The sequence below is a fragment of the Maniola jurtina genome, chromosome 11 (genome assembly GCF_905333055.1).
Source record: "Maniola jurtina chromosome 11, ilManJurt1.1, whole genome shotgun sequence".
In the NCBI taxonomy this organism is placed as follows: domain Eukaryota; kingdom Metazoa; phylum Arthropoda; class Insecta; order Lepidoptera; family Nymphalidae; genus Maniola; species Maniola jurtina.
Genome location: NC_060039.1, coordinates 12,931,119 through 12,945,789, shown reverse-complemented (window position 1 = coordinate 12,945,789; position 14,671 = coordinate 12,931,119). Strand labels below are relative to the sequence as shown.

The 14,671-nt window shown below is 37.7% G+C and overlaps 2 protein-coding genes across 3 annotated transcripts; one reads left to right on the top strand and one right to left on the bottom strand.

Moving 5' to 3' along the window:
- Window positions 1-1,480: 1,480 nt before the first annotated feature.
- Window positions 1,481-10,193, bottom strand: LOC123869653 (poly(ADP-ribose) glycohydrolase). Of its 2 annotated transcripts, none has more exons than XM_045912642.1 (12): window positions 9,963-10,193; window positions 9,221-9,498; window positions 8,555-8,713; window positions 7,599-7,708; window positions 6,657-6,800; window positions 6,146-6,228; window positions 5,589-5,751; window positions 5,216-5,346; window positions 4,495-4,682; window positions 3,908-4,148; window positions 3,313-3,461; window positions 1,481-2,615 (listed from the first exon to the last, which is right to left on the bottom strand). In XM_045912642.1, exons 2-12 carry the CDS (start codon window positions 9,461-9,463, stop codon window positions 1,872-1,874), a joined length of 2,355 nt encoding a protein of 784 aa, XP_045768598.1. In that variant the 5' UTR covers window positions 9,464-9,498; window positions 9,963-10,193; the 3' UTR covers window positions 1,481-1,871. The 2 variants fall into 2 exon arrangements, with proteins under 2 accessions (XP_045768598.1, XP_045768597.1); XM_045912641.1 differs by having other exon boundaries at window positions 10,063-10,193.
- Window positions 10,194-10,624: 431 nt separating this feature from the next.
- On the top strand, window positions 10,625-14,175 carry LOC123869660. Its single transcript, XM_045912655.1, has 4 exons — window positions 10,625-10,916; window positions 11,598-11,769; window positions 12,720-12,851; window positions 13,822-14,175. The coding sequence occupies exons 1-4, from the start codon at window positions 10,804-10,806 to the stop codon at window positions 14,047-14,049; spliced, it is 645 nt and encodes a 214-aa protein (XP_045768611.1). The 5' UTR covers window positions 10,625-10,803; the 3' UTR covers window positions 14,050-14,175.
- Window positions 14,176-14,671: the final 496 nt, after the last annotated feature.

Below are 14,671 nucleotides of genomic sequence, written 5' to 3'. Positions count from 1 at the left end.
ATATCAGAATATAATGAATCTAAAGCCTCTTGTTTTAAAATCGCCAATTTAGTACTACCGGTTTTACAAGTTTCCGCAGCGTACTTTGACATTGCTCAGATTTAAGTTAAAACTAGACAGTGTTGTCTGACATAAATCTGTGTTTAAATTAAGTAAAGACTGAACAAAGTCAAAAAACGCTCTATAGATCTGAACTTAAAATTTAAAACAAAAACGTTTAGATCCATTTTACCTTGACTATATAGTTTAGACTTACACGATAGCGTTTCGAAGCTCGAAATCTATCAACGTTAGCGAAATATGCAAACTCATACTAAGCCGACTGTATTGAGTTCACAGTTCAACTGTCTTTGAAAATGTCATCGTGTACAAAGGCACGAAGAGAACCACGTTTTTACGGAACTAATACAATAATGATTTGCCTACTTTGCATGTCTAATTTAGTTAATACCTATTATGAAGTTAATAATTATGTATATGGCTGAAATATTTCGAAACTAAATTACTATTCAATTATTTATTATTATACACTTATTACGTTTAGTATGCTAGAAATATGAGGAAGGATAATAAATAATTTTAATTATATTAGGTATGTGTTTTATTTTCCGACTAAAAGCTGCCATAGTATAATTCTGCATTACGGGATCGAACGTCATATCTACTAGGCTTATCCCCGCTTTTGCCGATGATTAATTTTTAGGGTTCTATACTTCAAAAGGAAAAACGGAACCCTTATAGGATCACTTTGTTGTCTGTCTGTCTGTCCGTCCATCCATCCATCCGTCCGTCGTGTCCGTCAAGAAATCTATGTACTTCCCGTTGACGTAGAATCATGAAATTTGGTAGGTAGGTAGGTATTATAGCACAAGTACAGGAATAAATCTGAAAACCACGAATTTGTAGTTACATCATTTAAAAAAAAATTAAAATGTGTTTCAATTTTCAAACTAAGATAACTATACCAAGTGGGGTATCATATGAAAGGGCTTTACCTGTACATTCTAAATCAGATATTTATTTATTTTTATGTAAAATAGTTTTTGATTTATTGTGCAAAATGTTGGAAAAAATACCCGAGTACGGAACCCTCACTGCGCGATTCTGACTCGCCCTTGGCCGGTTTTTTGCAATCACATACTTATAGTATGCGACAGGTTGAGATGGCAATCGGGGTATGAGGCGGGGGGAGGTCACCCGCAGCGGGTTAGGGCGGGGTCTGTGCGGGCGTACGGGGCGTCCCCACTATAGACCATTAAGTAATTTCGCATAAGTTATACGTCGCTACTAATAAATTTATTTTTAAATAGGTCTTATAAAAATAACTGATTGGTAATTTTATAGTAAGTAGTAACAAAATTAAAAATCAATTATTTTATTGCAATAACACCTCAAGTAGATTAATAGTTTTATTACAGAAAAATACATAACAGTGTATTTTGCAGGCATGCAAATATTTCAATTTCATTAAAATATAGAGCCCGCTCAGTTGAAAAAGTGAAAAGACTAAACGCTTTGCATCACATCTCTGAATATAAGTAGATTACAAGTACTACTACTTTTATAACTTACACCAATGTACTTGCGCAGAAATATTATTTTTTAATGGCGCTATAATATCCCAGCCAATCAAAGCTTGCATCCGTTCGCTATTGGTTGTTGCCTGCGCGCCATATTTTGTACGCGCGAATTATGAGTGAGATAGCACAAGTCTCTGTTGTTCTTGTTTTAAATCTTAACGTAAGGCAATAAGGTCTGTATTTCATTGGTGTACATTAATTGGTTTTTATAAAAGTAGCTGTAGTACTGTATATACTTTAGAATTGACTAATACATTTTTCATCAACTTTATTGGGAGGTTAGTAGGTACGTTAAATAGGTTTTTTTGAAAAGTAATCTGTAATTTTCCTTGCTAATTTCTTTTTCGCATCAGGGTTTACTTCCGAAAGTACTTTATCCTCTACGTCCATCGCCGATTTCTGAGGACTTTTTAGGTTCAACTTTCCACTATCTTTATCTAGCTGTTTCATTTCATCGAACAATCTCGACGATCGATTACAAGCTTCACTGTTTTCCGCCATTTCTGCCTGTTTAGATTTCTGTCGGAAAATTGAATTTTGTGGACTTTTTAGATTTAAATTTCCACTGCTTTCGTCTATTTTTTCCATTTCTTCGAATAATCTTGAAGTATGATTAGGTGTTTTGCTTTTCTCCGCAATTTCGGCAGGACTTGTCGACATTCTTGGATCAGTTGCAGGCTTTTTATTTATGTTTGTCGGCGTTTTATGATCAATGTTCACCATTTTGTGATCACTTTCCACCATTTTGTGATCACTCTTCGATGTATTGTGATCACTTTCCGCCATTTTATGATCACTCTTCGATATTTTGTGATCATTATCTACCGTTTCTTTGGAACTAGTCGCCCCGATGATTTTATTGTCGGCAACTTCGTCCACTTTACTCAAATCTTTTTGTCTGCTATCGTTTTGTCCGTTAACTTTAAGTTTTGCGGGTGTAATAAGTAATGCATCATCGTCATCGAATAAATCTGGTGATCTATCGAGAACCAGCTCTTCTTTTAGCGGCAAGTTATACTGCTCAGTTTCGGCGTTCTGTAATAAAACTGAATATTATTTATTATACTTGAAGGCAGAGCGCCACCTTCACTAGTTATTGCTGTACGCGTGAGGAGGGAACGGGCAGGATAAATGGCACCCAGATGGTTACCTAATCATATTTATTCTTGGTAGAATATAATTACAACTGATTTTTGTAAGGAGCAGACGTCCACTAAGCACGAATATGCAATAGGTAGGTCTGTAATAAGCACCCGCATACCCAGCTTGGTTTGGCGTAGAGAGCGATCCTACTCTATTGTCTCCATTATATGGAAATATGGCGCTGTAGTCTGATGTCAACATACTGCTGACCGCCGTCATACTTAATGCAGACATTATACTTAGACTAGATAAAACTCTAGAAACTAAAGAAGAAACATTCGTATGCCTGTACGCATGCGCGTAGCGGCAGACTAGGGGCGGTGTTTAAGCACCTTAAGGTAAAACAACACGTATGAGCATACTTCAAAGCGGCCCGTAACCAGTTTATAGACCCCCAGGGATGTTAGAATAGCGACCTCCCACCGGAAAGCGCAGCATTGACAGACCCCCCCACTGAGTGACCTTGAGTTGCAGAGTCGCTGGATTCAGCCAACGCAAGACCGTGCCTTGTAATAGTCCCTACAATAGACCTATGCCCAGCAGTGGACATCTATTCATTGACGATGAAGGATGTACTTAAATCACTTACACAATCCATAGGTTCAGGCTGATCTGGAGTTGAAGTCTGACTTATGCTTGATGAATCTTTGCCATCCAAAATCTTCTCCAAGAACTTATACAGGTTACATCTCAGTATGTCTGTTTTACAGTAATCCAGAATTAATCCGTACAGCCCTCCTGTAGACAAAAAAAATACAAAATGAGAACTCACTCGCCATTTTAACTCTATGTGTCAACTGTTATGTCAAAAGTTCTCCTTTAAAATAAGGAGTAAAATCGTACATCTGTTGACATGGCGAGTAAGATCTCAGTTTATACGCATTACAACAATATTACCTTATGGCACTTGTTGTTTTATAAATTTAAAAAAAAAAAACTTTGACAGAATCACAGACACAGTTACCTATTTGTTTTAAGAATGTGTCTATAAAATATCACTGAGTTCAAAAGAATAAAAAAAAAAGAGATAAACATGTCGGTAGAGGAGCAAGGATGGAGATGGGGGTTTAAGGAGGAGAAATGATAAGGGGAGGGGAGGGGGGATCCATGGAAAAGGAGGACTTGTTTTCTATTTGGATATCATATGGCAACCCTATTTATTATGAATGAAAGAAATAACTAACCAACAGTAACACTATGCTTCACAAGCAAGTTATAAACTCTCATAATATCATCCCTAAGCTTCGCGTCGCCGAAGGTGTAGTAGGCCATGGGTCGGCCGGACTGCGTTAGGGCCATCGCCTGCAAAAGGGCCTTTAGGGCCGCGGTTCCCCCGAATGCCCCACAGCCCCAGTTGCCCGTGGCCACTCCGGGGTAGTGTGGCCCGGGGTCATCTGAAGTGTAGAATGAAAACCCCACCCAGGCCTAAAACGTGGAAAAATGTGTTAAAAAATTGTAGAAAAGGTTAGTTGGAGTCCAATCTTATAGTTATTTTTGTATAGAACGTAATCACGCGACATTTAGCGTCGCCTGGCGGTCGCGTTCAGCAAAGTCTACCTTATCTCTTGCCTAGTAACAACGTCTTTGTTTAGCACAGTACTTGTCTGTCTCACTCACTCACTTCCCTTTCTCCCTCTCTCTCACACACATTCAGCTCTCTCCTGCGGTCTCCTGTATGAAATATGACACCGCGTTTATGTCTCACTCATTTCCCTATCTCCTTCCCTTCTTCTCTTCCCTATGTCCCTCTTCCTCTCTCTCTTTACCCTACCTTATTCAGCTCCCTGTTGACGGCCTCTTTACGATGCTCCTGCAGTTTAGTATGGAAGGGCAGCGCGTCTATAGCTAACACGGCACAGCGGCGGCGGCCGGAGGAGTCGTATGGCGTTTCATCATTGTGGTCTCCCAACCATTGGAAACTGTGACCGTAGCCAGTGTATGTACAGAATTGTTCGCACCCTGAAATGTTATTACATTTTTAACAAAAAAAATCTTTACAAATCAAAGAAACATACATTACACGAAACCTTTACATATTATAATGTACTTCTTATATAATAACTAGCTTATGCCTGCGACCTTACCCGCGTGGACTACATTTTCAACCCCAGGACTTTACCCCTTTAAAGGTTTAATTTATAAAAATACTTTCTTAGCGGATGTCTACGTCATAATAGCTATCTACATGCTAAATTTCAACCCCATCCATCAAGAAGTTTAAAAATAGCGAGCAAATGAGCAGGCGGGTCACCTAATATTAGGTGATTACCGCCGCCCAGGATTTTTTGCAGCACCAGAGAAACCGCCAAAGCGTTGCGGGCCTTTCAGGACTTTGTTGGTACAATAACCCCATCTATCTAATATAGTGGGAACACTGCCGAGAGGTGATTTTGCAGGCAATGGTCTTCTATTCTAGAATTACCGCTTAGTCTGTCGACTTCATCGCAAATAAAACCAGGAAAGAAAAGAACTACAAAAAAATAGAAGCTCACCTATCATCATGAGTGCTTCGTTAGGTCTCAGGTACTCAGTGAAAAGCATGGATATCATCAGCTCAGGGCATATCACGAACCTGATCTCCTCCTGCACACTTCCATAGCCCAGAACACCACCGCCAAGGAATCTGAAAGTATACCATTTTTAACGAACTTATAAAAGAAGGTTGTCAATTAGGTACATACTTTTTAAAGCTAAGCTTTTTTGTCGGTTGTTTGGCACTGCTCAGCAAGTCTAGCAGCTCTCTATGTAACAGAAGTTGCTTTGGATCAGGCTGTGGGGTACACCGCGTGTACTGGCAACTCTGCCAGCGGCTTGGCACTGCTTGGCCAGTCTGGCAGCGCCCTCAGTAACATAGCAGTAACTCACTTGTTGGCGAAGTCGACTTGTATCAGTCCGTGCGCGTGCTCGATAGTGCTCTGCGGGTCCACGTGTACTGACAACTCTGCCAGCGGCTTGGCACTGCTTTGCCAGTCTGGCAGCGACTTTGGCGGTACCGAGCGTCGACTGAAGGTGACTACCCCCACTGGCACTGTACTGGAAAGTATCGCCAACGCGTCACTACATTAACATTGGCTTTCGTTGTAATGATCCATTTAGATACTTAATAAATAAGTAATATCATGAATAGTAGGGAACCGACCTCGATGGAGAATACTCATACCTTGCATCCTGGAAATAGATACTATATCTTTAGAAAACAGAGTTTCCTAGGGATTCGGTAAACTTAAATCCACAATGACCATAATATGCCGCTATGAACTAATACATTTTTTAATTTCATTCACTATAGTTCTGTATGTAAATGTATTCAGACTATCAATAATGATAACATAATATTGGCCTCCATATTATTTATGAATTTAAACATTGTAATTGGGTTTATTTAAATATTCAAGATATGGGATCAATAAAATATAGCTTACCTTTTCTGCAGACCCGTCTGAAATAGTGACACAAGCATTTGATTTTTTCCAATATATGCGTGGAAGGGGTACAGTTGTACAATCTGAAAAAATATACATTATATAATTGTTGTGTAGAAGCAGGGGTTACTTTGCGGAAGTCCATGTTACCATGGAACATGAAACATGGAAGTTTAAATAAGGAAACAAAAATTTAATCTTCTAAATATACATAAAGGAATGATTGGGTGACTGATCTATCAACACACAGCTCAAACTACTGGACGGGTCGGGCTATATTTTGGCATGCATCCGCTAAGAAAGGATTTTAGAAAATTAAACCCTGAAAGGGGTAAAATACTCTGAGGCGTTCGAAATTTGTGAAGATGGGCATATGCTTGTTAGATATAATCCGCTGAACCGTACAAATCTATATAGGGTGCAACATGCAGCATCCCTACTATCCGCCCTCCCACTGCTAGACGTGCAGGAAAAAATTTTTTCAGCTTAAAACATTAGACTTAATACTTACGCATTAAAATTGATAAATGGATATGACGAGTACTCTGCATCCTTCTTATGTGTATTTCTTCTAGGGAAGGTGCAGAAGAATGCGTTCGCTAATAGAGAAGATATCTGCTGTTGAGACAATGATACTGAGCGGTTCTTGTGTTGCCTGCGAAAATTAAATTATATTGAAACTATTTGACGGCCCTGGCGCAGTGGTAAGCACCGTGGTTTTATCAGTGGGAGGTCCCAGGTTCGATTTTTAATTTTTAAATCCCTGGTCTGGTCTAGAGGAAGGCTTCCGCCGTGGCTAGTTACCACCCTATCCAAGCCAAGCGCCGCTAAGCGATTTAGCGTTCCGGTGCGATGCCGTGTAGAAACCAAAGGGGTATGGGTTTAATAAAAACGGCCAAGCCCCTTCCAGGTTGGCTTGCTTCCATCTTAGACTGCATCATCACTTACCACCAAGTGAGATTGCAAGAGTTAACTTGTAGAGAATAAAAAATAAAATAAAACTTTTGACCATGAGCAAAACGAAGAGCAAGTGTAATTGGGTGAATTTGCATTTGCCTACCCATCTGTCAAGGCCACATAACTTCTAAATAGATTCACATAATTACTTCAAATTCATAAATAAAATGTAAATCAAGCAGTGATAGCCTAGTGTAACCACTAAGACATCTACCTGCAGTTTGAAAAGTGGGGGGTTCTATTCCGGGCATGCACCTCTAACTTTTCAGAGTTGTATGCGTTTTAAGCAATTAAACATCACTTGCTTTGATGGGAAGGATGTTATCGTGAGGAAACCTGCACGCTGAAGGGTTCTCCATGTTCTCAAAGGTGTGTGAATTCTGTAACGTACACACTTGGTCAGCGTGGTGGATTACAGCCTAAACCTTTTTCGTTCTGAATGGAAACGCTTACTCAGTAGTAGGCCGGTAATGCATTGATCATGATGATAGCTTACTTCAGTAAGGGTATAGGTGCCTGTATCAACTTTGGCAACGCTAGAGCCAGCTTAGCTATTTCAGGCAGAGTGACATCAAAGAAATACTGCGCCTCGTCTTCGTCCAAAGACTAGAAAAAAATATTATATAAACTAGATGATATATAAACATCGTCCACATGGATTTAGGTTTGGTGCTTTTCGGAAATAAAAAGTAGGTAGCCAATGTCTGTCCCCGGGATGTAAGCTAACTCTGTATCAAATATCATCAAAATCGGTTAAACTGTTGGGCTGTGAAAAGCTAGCAGATAGACAGGCTGACAGACAGACAGATAGACAGACAGACACACATTCATATTACAATGATCGAACATACATATATTCAAACAATAATACACAAAACACATCAATTGTAATTTAATCCATACTAATATTACAAATGTGAAGGTGTGTCTCTCAGCTACCTTTTCATGGCCCATCCAATTTTAAAAAAAACTGATTTTGACATAATTAATACATGAAAGAATTCTCTCCCTGAGAGAGGAAAATTTTACTTTTTATCCCAGAAAATCAAAGAGTACACACTAGATTTTTAAAAACCTAAATGCGCGTCAACAAACTCACGCGCATGATGATGTTAAAAACATATCTAGGGAGACATTACAGTCGCCCAATTCGTCTCCCCAGGCTACAAAAATACATTTGAAATTGAAACACATTTCATAAAAAAAATCTTCAAACAAGTAACTTTATTTGCTCATGTAGTGTAAATAGTAAAATGTGCTTCTATATTTTAAACACTATGCTCAATACTGACACCTAAATTTATGAGGTTTAACAGTTTTAAATTAAATTAAGTTTGTCTATGTTTTTCTTATCATATTGGTAAGAAAAAGATGCAAATATGTACTCTAAAATTTAGTAGCCTTAATCATTCTGATGGCAACTTTTAGTAGGTATCAATGTTTATTCATTACCTCAAATAAACTATGCAAAGAACGGAACTGCCATTTATCTTTGAACTGTGAGTTGTAACTGAGTATAGTGCTGGCCAACTCTTTGCTATTTTTGATGGGCTTGCTGAGAGCATCCTGTATCATCTCCCATCGGCTCTTCAGCTCAGTCTCTCCAGATCCCTGTGAACAATAAAAAATAATTATGATACATGTCATAAATAGTGAACAGGTTCGAACTAGGAGTGGGGCAAGTTATGCTGGAGCTATGCACTTGTTTCATCCCCAGATTTAACCATCAGATATTTATAATATCACTCACGATAGTCTTAAGATAGAAGCCTGAAGTATTGATATTAAAGAGTAGTAGTTAGTTATACTAACAGAATTTTTGAAAATCAGAATAGAATTTCAAAAATCCTGAAACATGCTTTTTCACATAGACCAATGCCACAAGTGTTCTGAACTGTGACATTGGTCTAAATATCAAGAAGTATGTTGAAATCCTGAAGGATTTTTGAAATTCTAGCCCCTCAGCCCTCACTGATTTTTAAAATTGATTTAACTTAAATACACGACTGTATGTATGAAAGAAACTTTAACCCCGAACACTTCTTTTATGGACAGTCATGTAAAAATGAAAACCCTTTTTCAAAGTTTATTTTGTTAATAAATAGAAGAGTAACTCACTTTGGGAACAGGGTACAAGCTGTGTTTTGAGAAGGGCATCCTAACATGTTCCTGGTCCCACTTGTCTCTTGCAACCTGGGGTTTGGGCGGCCGGTCCAATTGTGTACCGCTTCCCGGTATATGGTACAACACTGCATGGTTGTACCCTGGTTGCACCAGTGGAAACTCTGGGGACCCCCAAGGTGACTGGGACCCAATGATGTGGGACATAGGTACCCCTTTCCAATCATTGTCAGAGGCCATTGTAGTACATGGCACGATACACTTTAATGATTTACCTAGAAAAAAAAAACAGCAAAAATATTAAAATGTCCTGAGATATTCTTGGACACAATACTAAGTACCTGACAGCTCCCTCAATAAGGATGTTTAAATTAATAGACACTCTTGTTATGATTTAATAAAGAGTAGTTCAATATGCACAGCACTGCAGTCTATAGACAAGCCGAGTGATCTCTTCCAGGCAATTAAAAAAAATAAAGCTAAAGCCACATAGTCAAATAAAGCTACTGGACAGATTTTAAGACAGAGAAAGAATCCTAAAATTAACCTATATTCTTTAGTGAATACACAAAACAGTGAGCACCTACATAAAAAGAGGGTACTTATATTAATAATTCTGCCCCTAAATTAATACAATTTATTAATTTAGGGGCCGAATTTATGGAAATAACATGCAATTTAAAGCTATAGTAAATACAAAGCTCTGGCAATCATCCGGCAATAGAAAGATAGTACTTACCTATAAATGGAAATCACGTAGTCTGATAATATGTTTTGTTCCAAGTTGACAGGTTGTGTACATATACTATACTATAAAAAAACTGATTTCTAATACTTACAATTTGGTCTTAAACATTTAATAAAATGTCCAGTTTTAAACATCTATTGAAAACCAACAGGATTTTAAGAATTTTACGAAAACAAAAATCACTGCACAAATGCAAAAATTAACATTAATGAATGCATTCGTTTTCCGTGGTCTGTGACATTGACAGTTGACACAAGATCTTTTTTTTTTTTTTTTCTTTAAATCTGGCTTTACTCTGATTAGCCAATGTCAAGTTTGTGATATTTTCAAGTTATTGAATTTATACAAGTATGGACTCCGTCTGTGCCGGCGCCCGCCGACAAACGCGCGGCGCCCCTTTAGAGCGCTTTTCGGTCAGTTCCACCACCAAAAAACACCAACTAACACAAAAACCAGCCACTCTTAACAAAAAAAGCGCCAGCAAACGCCATCACAGACGAAGTCCGACACAAGATCTGTCTACGCGGGTAACATTGTTATCGTTATTTGTAAAATGTTTGTAAAGGTATAGTATACTTTTGTTTCTAGTGGTGCTACCCATGTGCTACCCGTGACGAAATAAGATTGGTTTTGTCAATAGTAGTCTATGGTAAGATCTATAGTTTGTGGTAATCAGCTGTATTGTCAAAACAAAACAAAAAGATTTGAAAAATCAAAATAGATTTCTGCATTTTAACTGAAAAAGTTGAATAATTTCCACATGAATTACTCTTGAAAAGTTCTTTCAAAGTTTTGAATTCACTGATTTTCAGCATAGCATAAAAGTTTTGCGATGGCACTAATGAAATCATCAAAAATCCCCAAAGATGCGGTGATTTTGGATGAAATGGAAGCTGCGGGCTATATTTGGAACATGATAGCCGACTGGGAGCCTTTATCAGACATGTAATATCCTTTATATTCTTCAGAAACATTAAACTAGATTGTTTCTCTGTAATATTTTGCCAAATGCTATAATGGAATCATAACCTATAAATCTTTAATTTTTTTCAAATATGTCTACAACATACCTTATTTTTTTTACATGCCTTATTAGGTTATTACCAAAGATATTATAAAATTGCAACTAGGCAAAGCTCATGGGTACAATTCAATGCCAAAATAACAACCACAGCCTAGCATGCTTCAAAACCTGGTACCCATTTCAATTATTGGTTGTTACATAATTTAGTACCTATTGTTCCGTTTTATATGGAATAAAAAAACTTAAAATTGAATGCTAACGGTGTTCCAGGAACAGACATATAGATTAAAATAAAACTGCCATATATCCATTCCAAGATAACCCACTTTTTTCTTAAAGTGACTTTTATCTTTTATCACTTAATATCGAGTGAGATTGCAGTCAAGGGCTAATTTGTAATGAAACAAAAAACTTTTATGCATTTGACCGTTCAAAACCCGAAAACCGAACAAAAAAAAAATTTTTTTTTCAATTACTGCTGTCACCTTAAGTAACCATTTTCCAAATGACTCGTGTGCACCAAGTTTTAATGGGCATACATTTTGATGCCATTATAACACTGGTATAGAAGTTTCACTTCATACATGATAGTAAAATTCCAGATGGGCATTACGCTATGGTGCAGTGGCGTTAGGAGCGGTGAGCTCACTGAGTGGGCTCCTCATCAACAAGCACTATAGATGGAGGTTCAAGTTGGGAAACTATGGCTACTTGTCCTCAACCATACCAATTGTTGTTATGCCGGGCCTTCTCACCTTATTGTTTCACAAACAGGTAAGGTCCAAAGCACAAACTTGGACTAGCAAACTTAAAGATATTGAAAGCCATCCACCCAAGTGTTGCGACAATTTGGATCTTTGAGATATTTCCTTTTCATTACGATTTTATTTTCAGTACAATGTTGTGTAGAAACCAAAGGGGCATGGGTTTAAAACTATACCCCTTCCAAGTTAGCCCCCTTCCATCTTAGACTGCATCAGCACTTACCACCGGGTGAGATTGCAGTCAAAGACTAACTTGTATCTGAATAATAAAAAATCCTTTATCAATCGTAAAATCAATGCTCTCTCTTGGCTATTTGTGACGCGTGGCGATTAAAACTTGTGATTGCGCTTTATGATCATCACTTAGTGATTCGCGGAACGTCAGTAGGAAAAAAACCGGCCAAGTGCGAGTTGGGCCTCGCTCTTATAGGATTCCGTACATAATCACGAACAACATATTATTTTGGTTGTATGAAATATTTCGTTTCCGAGATAGACATTCATTACAAGTTGCAACCAACTGTGAAAGAAAACCCCACAAAATTTGTTTTGGCCACAGTTTACAGGCTACTTTTTGAATTTTTACCCGACTACGGCAAAACCGAAAGGAAGGGTTATTTTATTTTTATTTTTATTAATTAGGTTCACTTACAGCTACTTACATTAAGCATTAAAAATAGTACTTACATAATCTAAACTTATTTGCTAAATGTAGTCGCTATTTACAAGTGAACACAACATTTACAACAACAAAGTTACGATTTTAGCAGTCTATGTATTTATGTACAGTATTTGTTGTTTAAATACCTAAAGTATATTATGGTGTATCAGCGAGCGTGTGTGGTGCGTGTGTGGAGCATGTGTGGTGCAAGCGTGCGTGGTGCGTGCATGTATGCGGTCATAAGGTGATTGGAGGTGAAAATAGTCATCATAACCATATTATGTTTTAACTGTTTTCAGCTAGTCACAACAAACATGCTGCTCATGAAAAATAATGCGTGTCCAATATGCCATGAAATCAAATCAGGAGTTTTGCAATTAGGCTTTGGCATTGGATACCCAATGCTGTTGGCGCCGACTTCGGCTTTAATGGTAAGTGTAGTATACAACGAAATTTAAAATGATTTTAAATTGAGAAACTATATTATAAATATAGTTAAAAGAAATGTCATTTCTTGTTCAAACCTGCATTGTAATATGGGCTTGTTGTGGTGTCTTCTCGACAAACTAGTCTATCGGGGTACGGGCCTCGAGGCCGAGCCTCCTTGGAGCCTCCTCCTAATATGGGCCTTTGGAAGTTTCGATAACTGCAAAATGTCGCTACTAGATGGCATTAACAATCGCTTCAGTACTGAGTGAACATATATTATCACAAACGTCACTGGTAGCAAGCAACCCGTGGCCTAGCGGTAAGGGCGTCTGGCATAAACCCAGGTTCGAATCCTGCAATATTTTTTGATATGTATTTAAACATTATATAGAAATTTCTTTCGTCTCACAAGTGTGATGGGCGCTGTGCGTCATTAACTTGCAAATTTTTACTGTACTGGTTTGAGATTTCTTGTACGATGGTGCAGACTGCGGAGCCCTTCGTTTGCGAGTCCAACTCGCACTTGACCGGTTTTTAGGGTTCCGTACCCCAAAAGGCAAAACGGAACATTTATAGGATCACTTCTGTCTATCAAGAAACCGTTGAAAGAAACTGTGTACTTCCCGCTGACCTAGAATCATGAAATTTGGTAAGGTAGGTAGGTTTTATAGCGCAAGTACAGGAAAAAATCTGAAAACCGCGTTTTATCATCAAACAAAAAAAAAAAAAAAAAATGTGTTTTAATGTCCAAAGTAAGATAACTATACCAAGTAGGGTATCATATGAAAGGGCTTTACCTGTATATCCTAAAACAGATTTTTATTTATTTTTATGTATAATAGTTTTCGATTTATCGTGCAAAATGTTGGAAAAAATACCCGAGTACGGAACCCTCAGTTCGCGAGTCTGACTCGCACTTGGCCGATTTTTTTTTCTGTTGTACTTAACTACATCTTTAATTTTTTGTTCCAGTTCGCCAACAGATACGCCACATACAGGGTGCCCCATTTAACCGAAGGCGTGAAAGTAATGTTTAAGTTCCTTCGCGTCCATACAAAGTCGTTGACCGGCACTCTAGCGTACATCGCCGCGCTGCAGTTGGCCGCGTCGGCCGTGGTCACGTACTTCGAAATGAGAAATAATATTACTTTAAGAAATAAATTAGCTGAAATCGAAAGGAAATTAGAAAGTGGACTATAGTAACTAATACAACTAGGAATAATTATCTGTATCTGTACTCGTATATTATAATAACTTTGTAAAAAAATATTTATTTAGTGGTTAAAATAGATTGTAAATAAGTTGTATTAAATAATCTTGAGTTATAAGATTGGTTTTATTTTTAACCCCCGACCCAAAAAGAGGGGTGTTATAAGTTTGACGTGTGTATCTGTGTGTCTGTGTATCTGTCTGTGGCATCGTAACGCCTAAACGAATGAACCGATTTTAATTTACTTTTTTTTGTTTGAAAGGTGGCTTGATCGAGAGTGTTCTTAGCTATAATCCAAGAAAATTGGTTCAGCCGTTTAAAAGTTATCAGCTATTTTCTAGTTTTCTTGTAGAAAAGAAGGTTAGATAACCCTTAGGTTCATAATATTCAAGTGTCAATTGACAAATGTCAAGCTGTCAAGATGGACGTTGCCTAGATATACATAATTATTTATTTGAAAATGATTTGTCGGGGGTGTTGAAAATTATTAATTTACACTTGTAAATATTCAGTTGTATAATATGCAGTAGTTTTTAGGTATATCTGGATAGATATACAATATACATAATAAACTACTTAATATAAATGCTAGTGTTAGTAGTTTATTCTGCA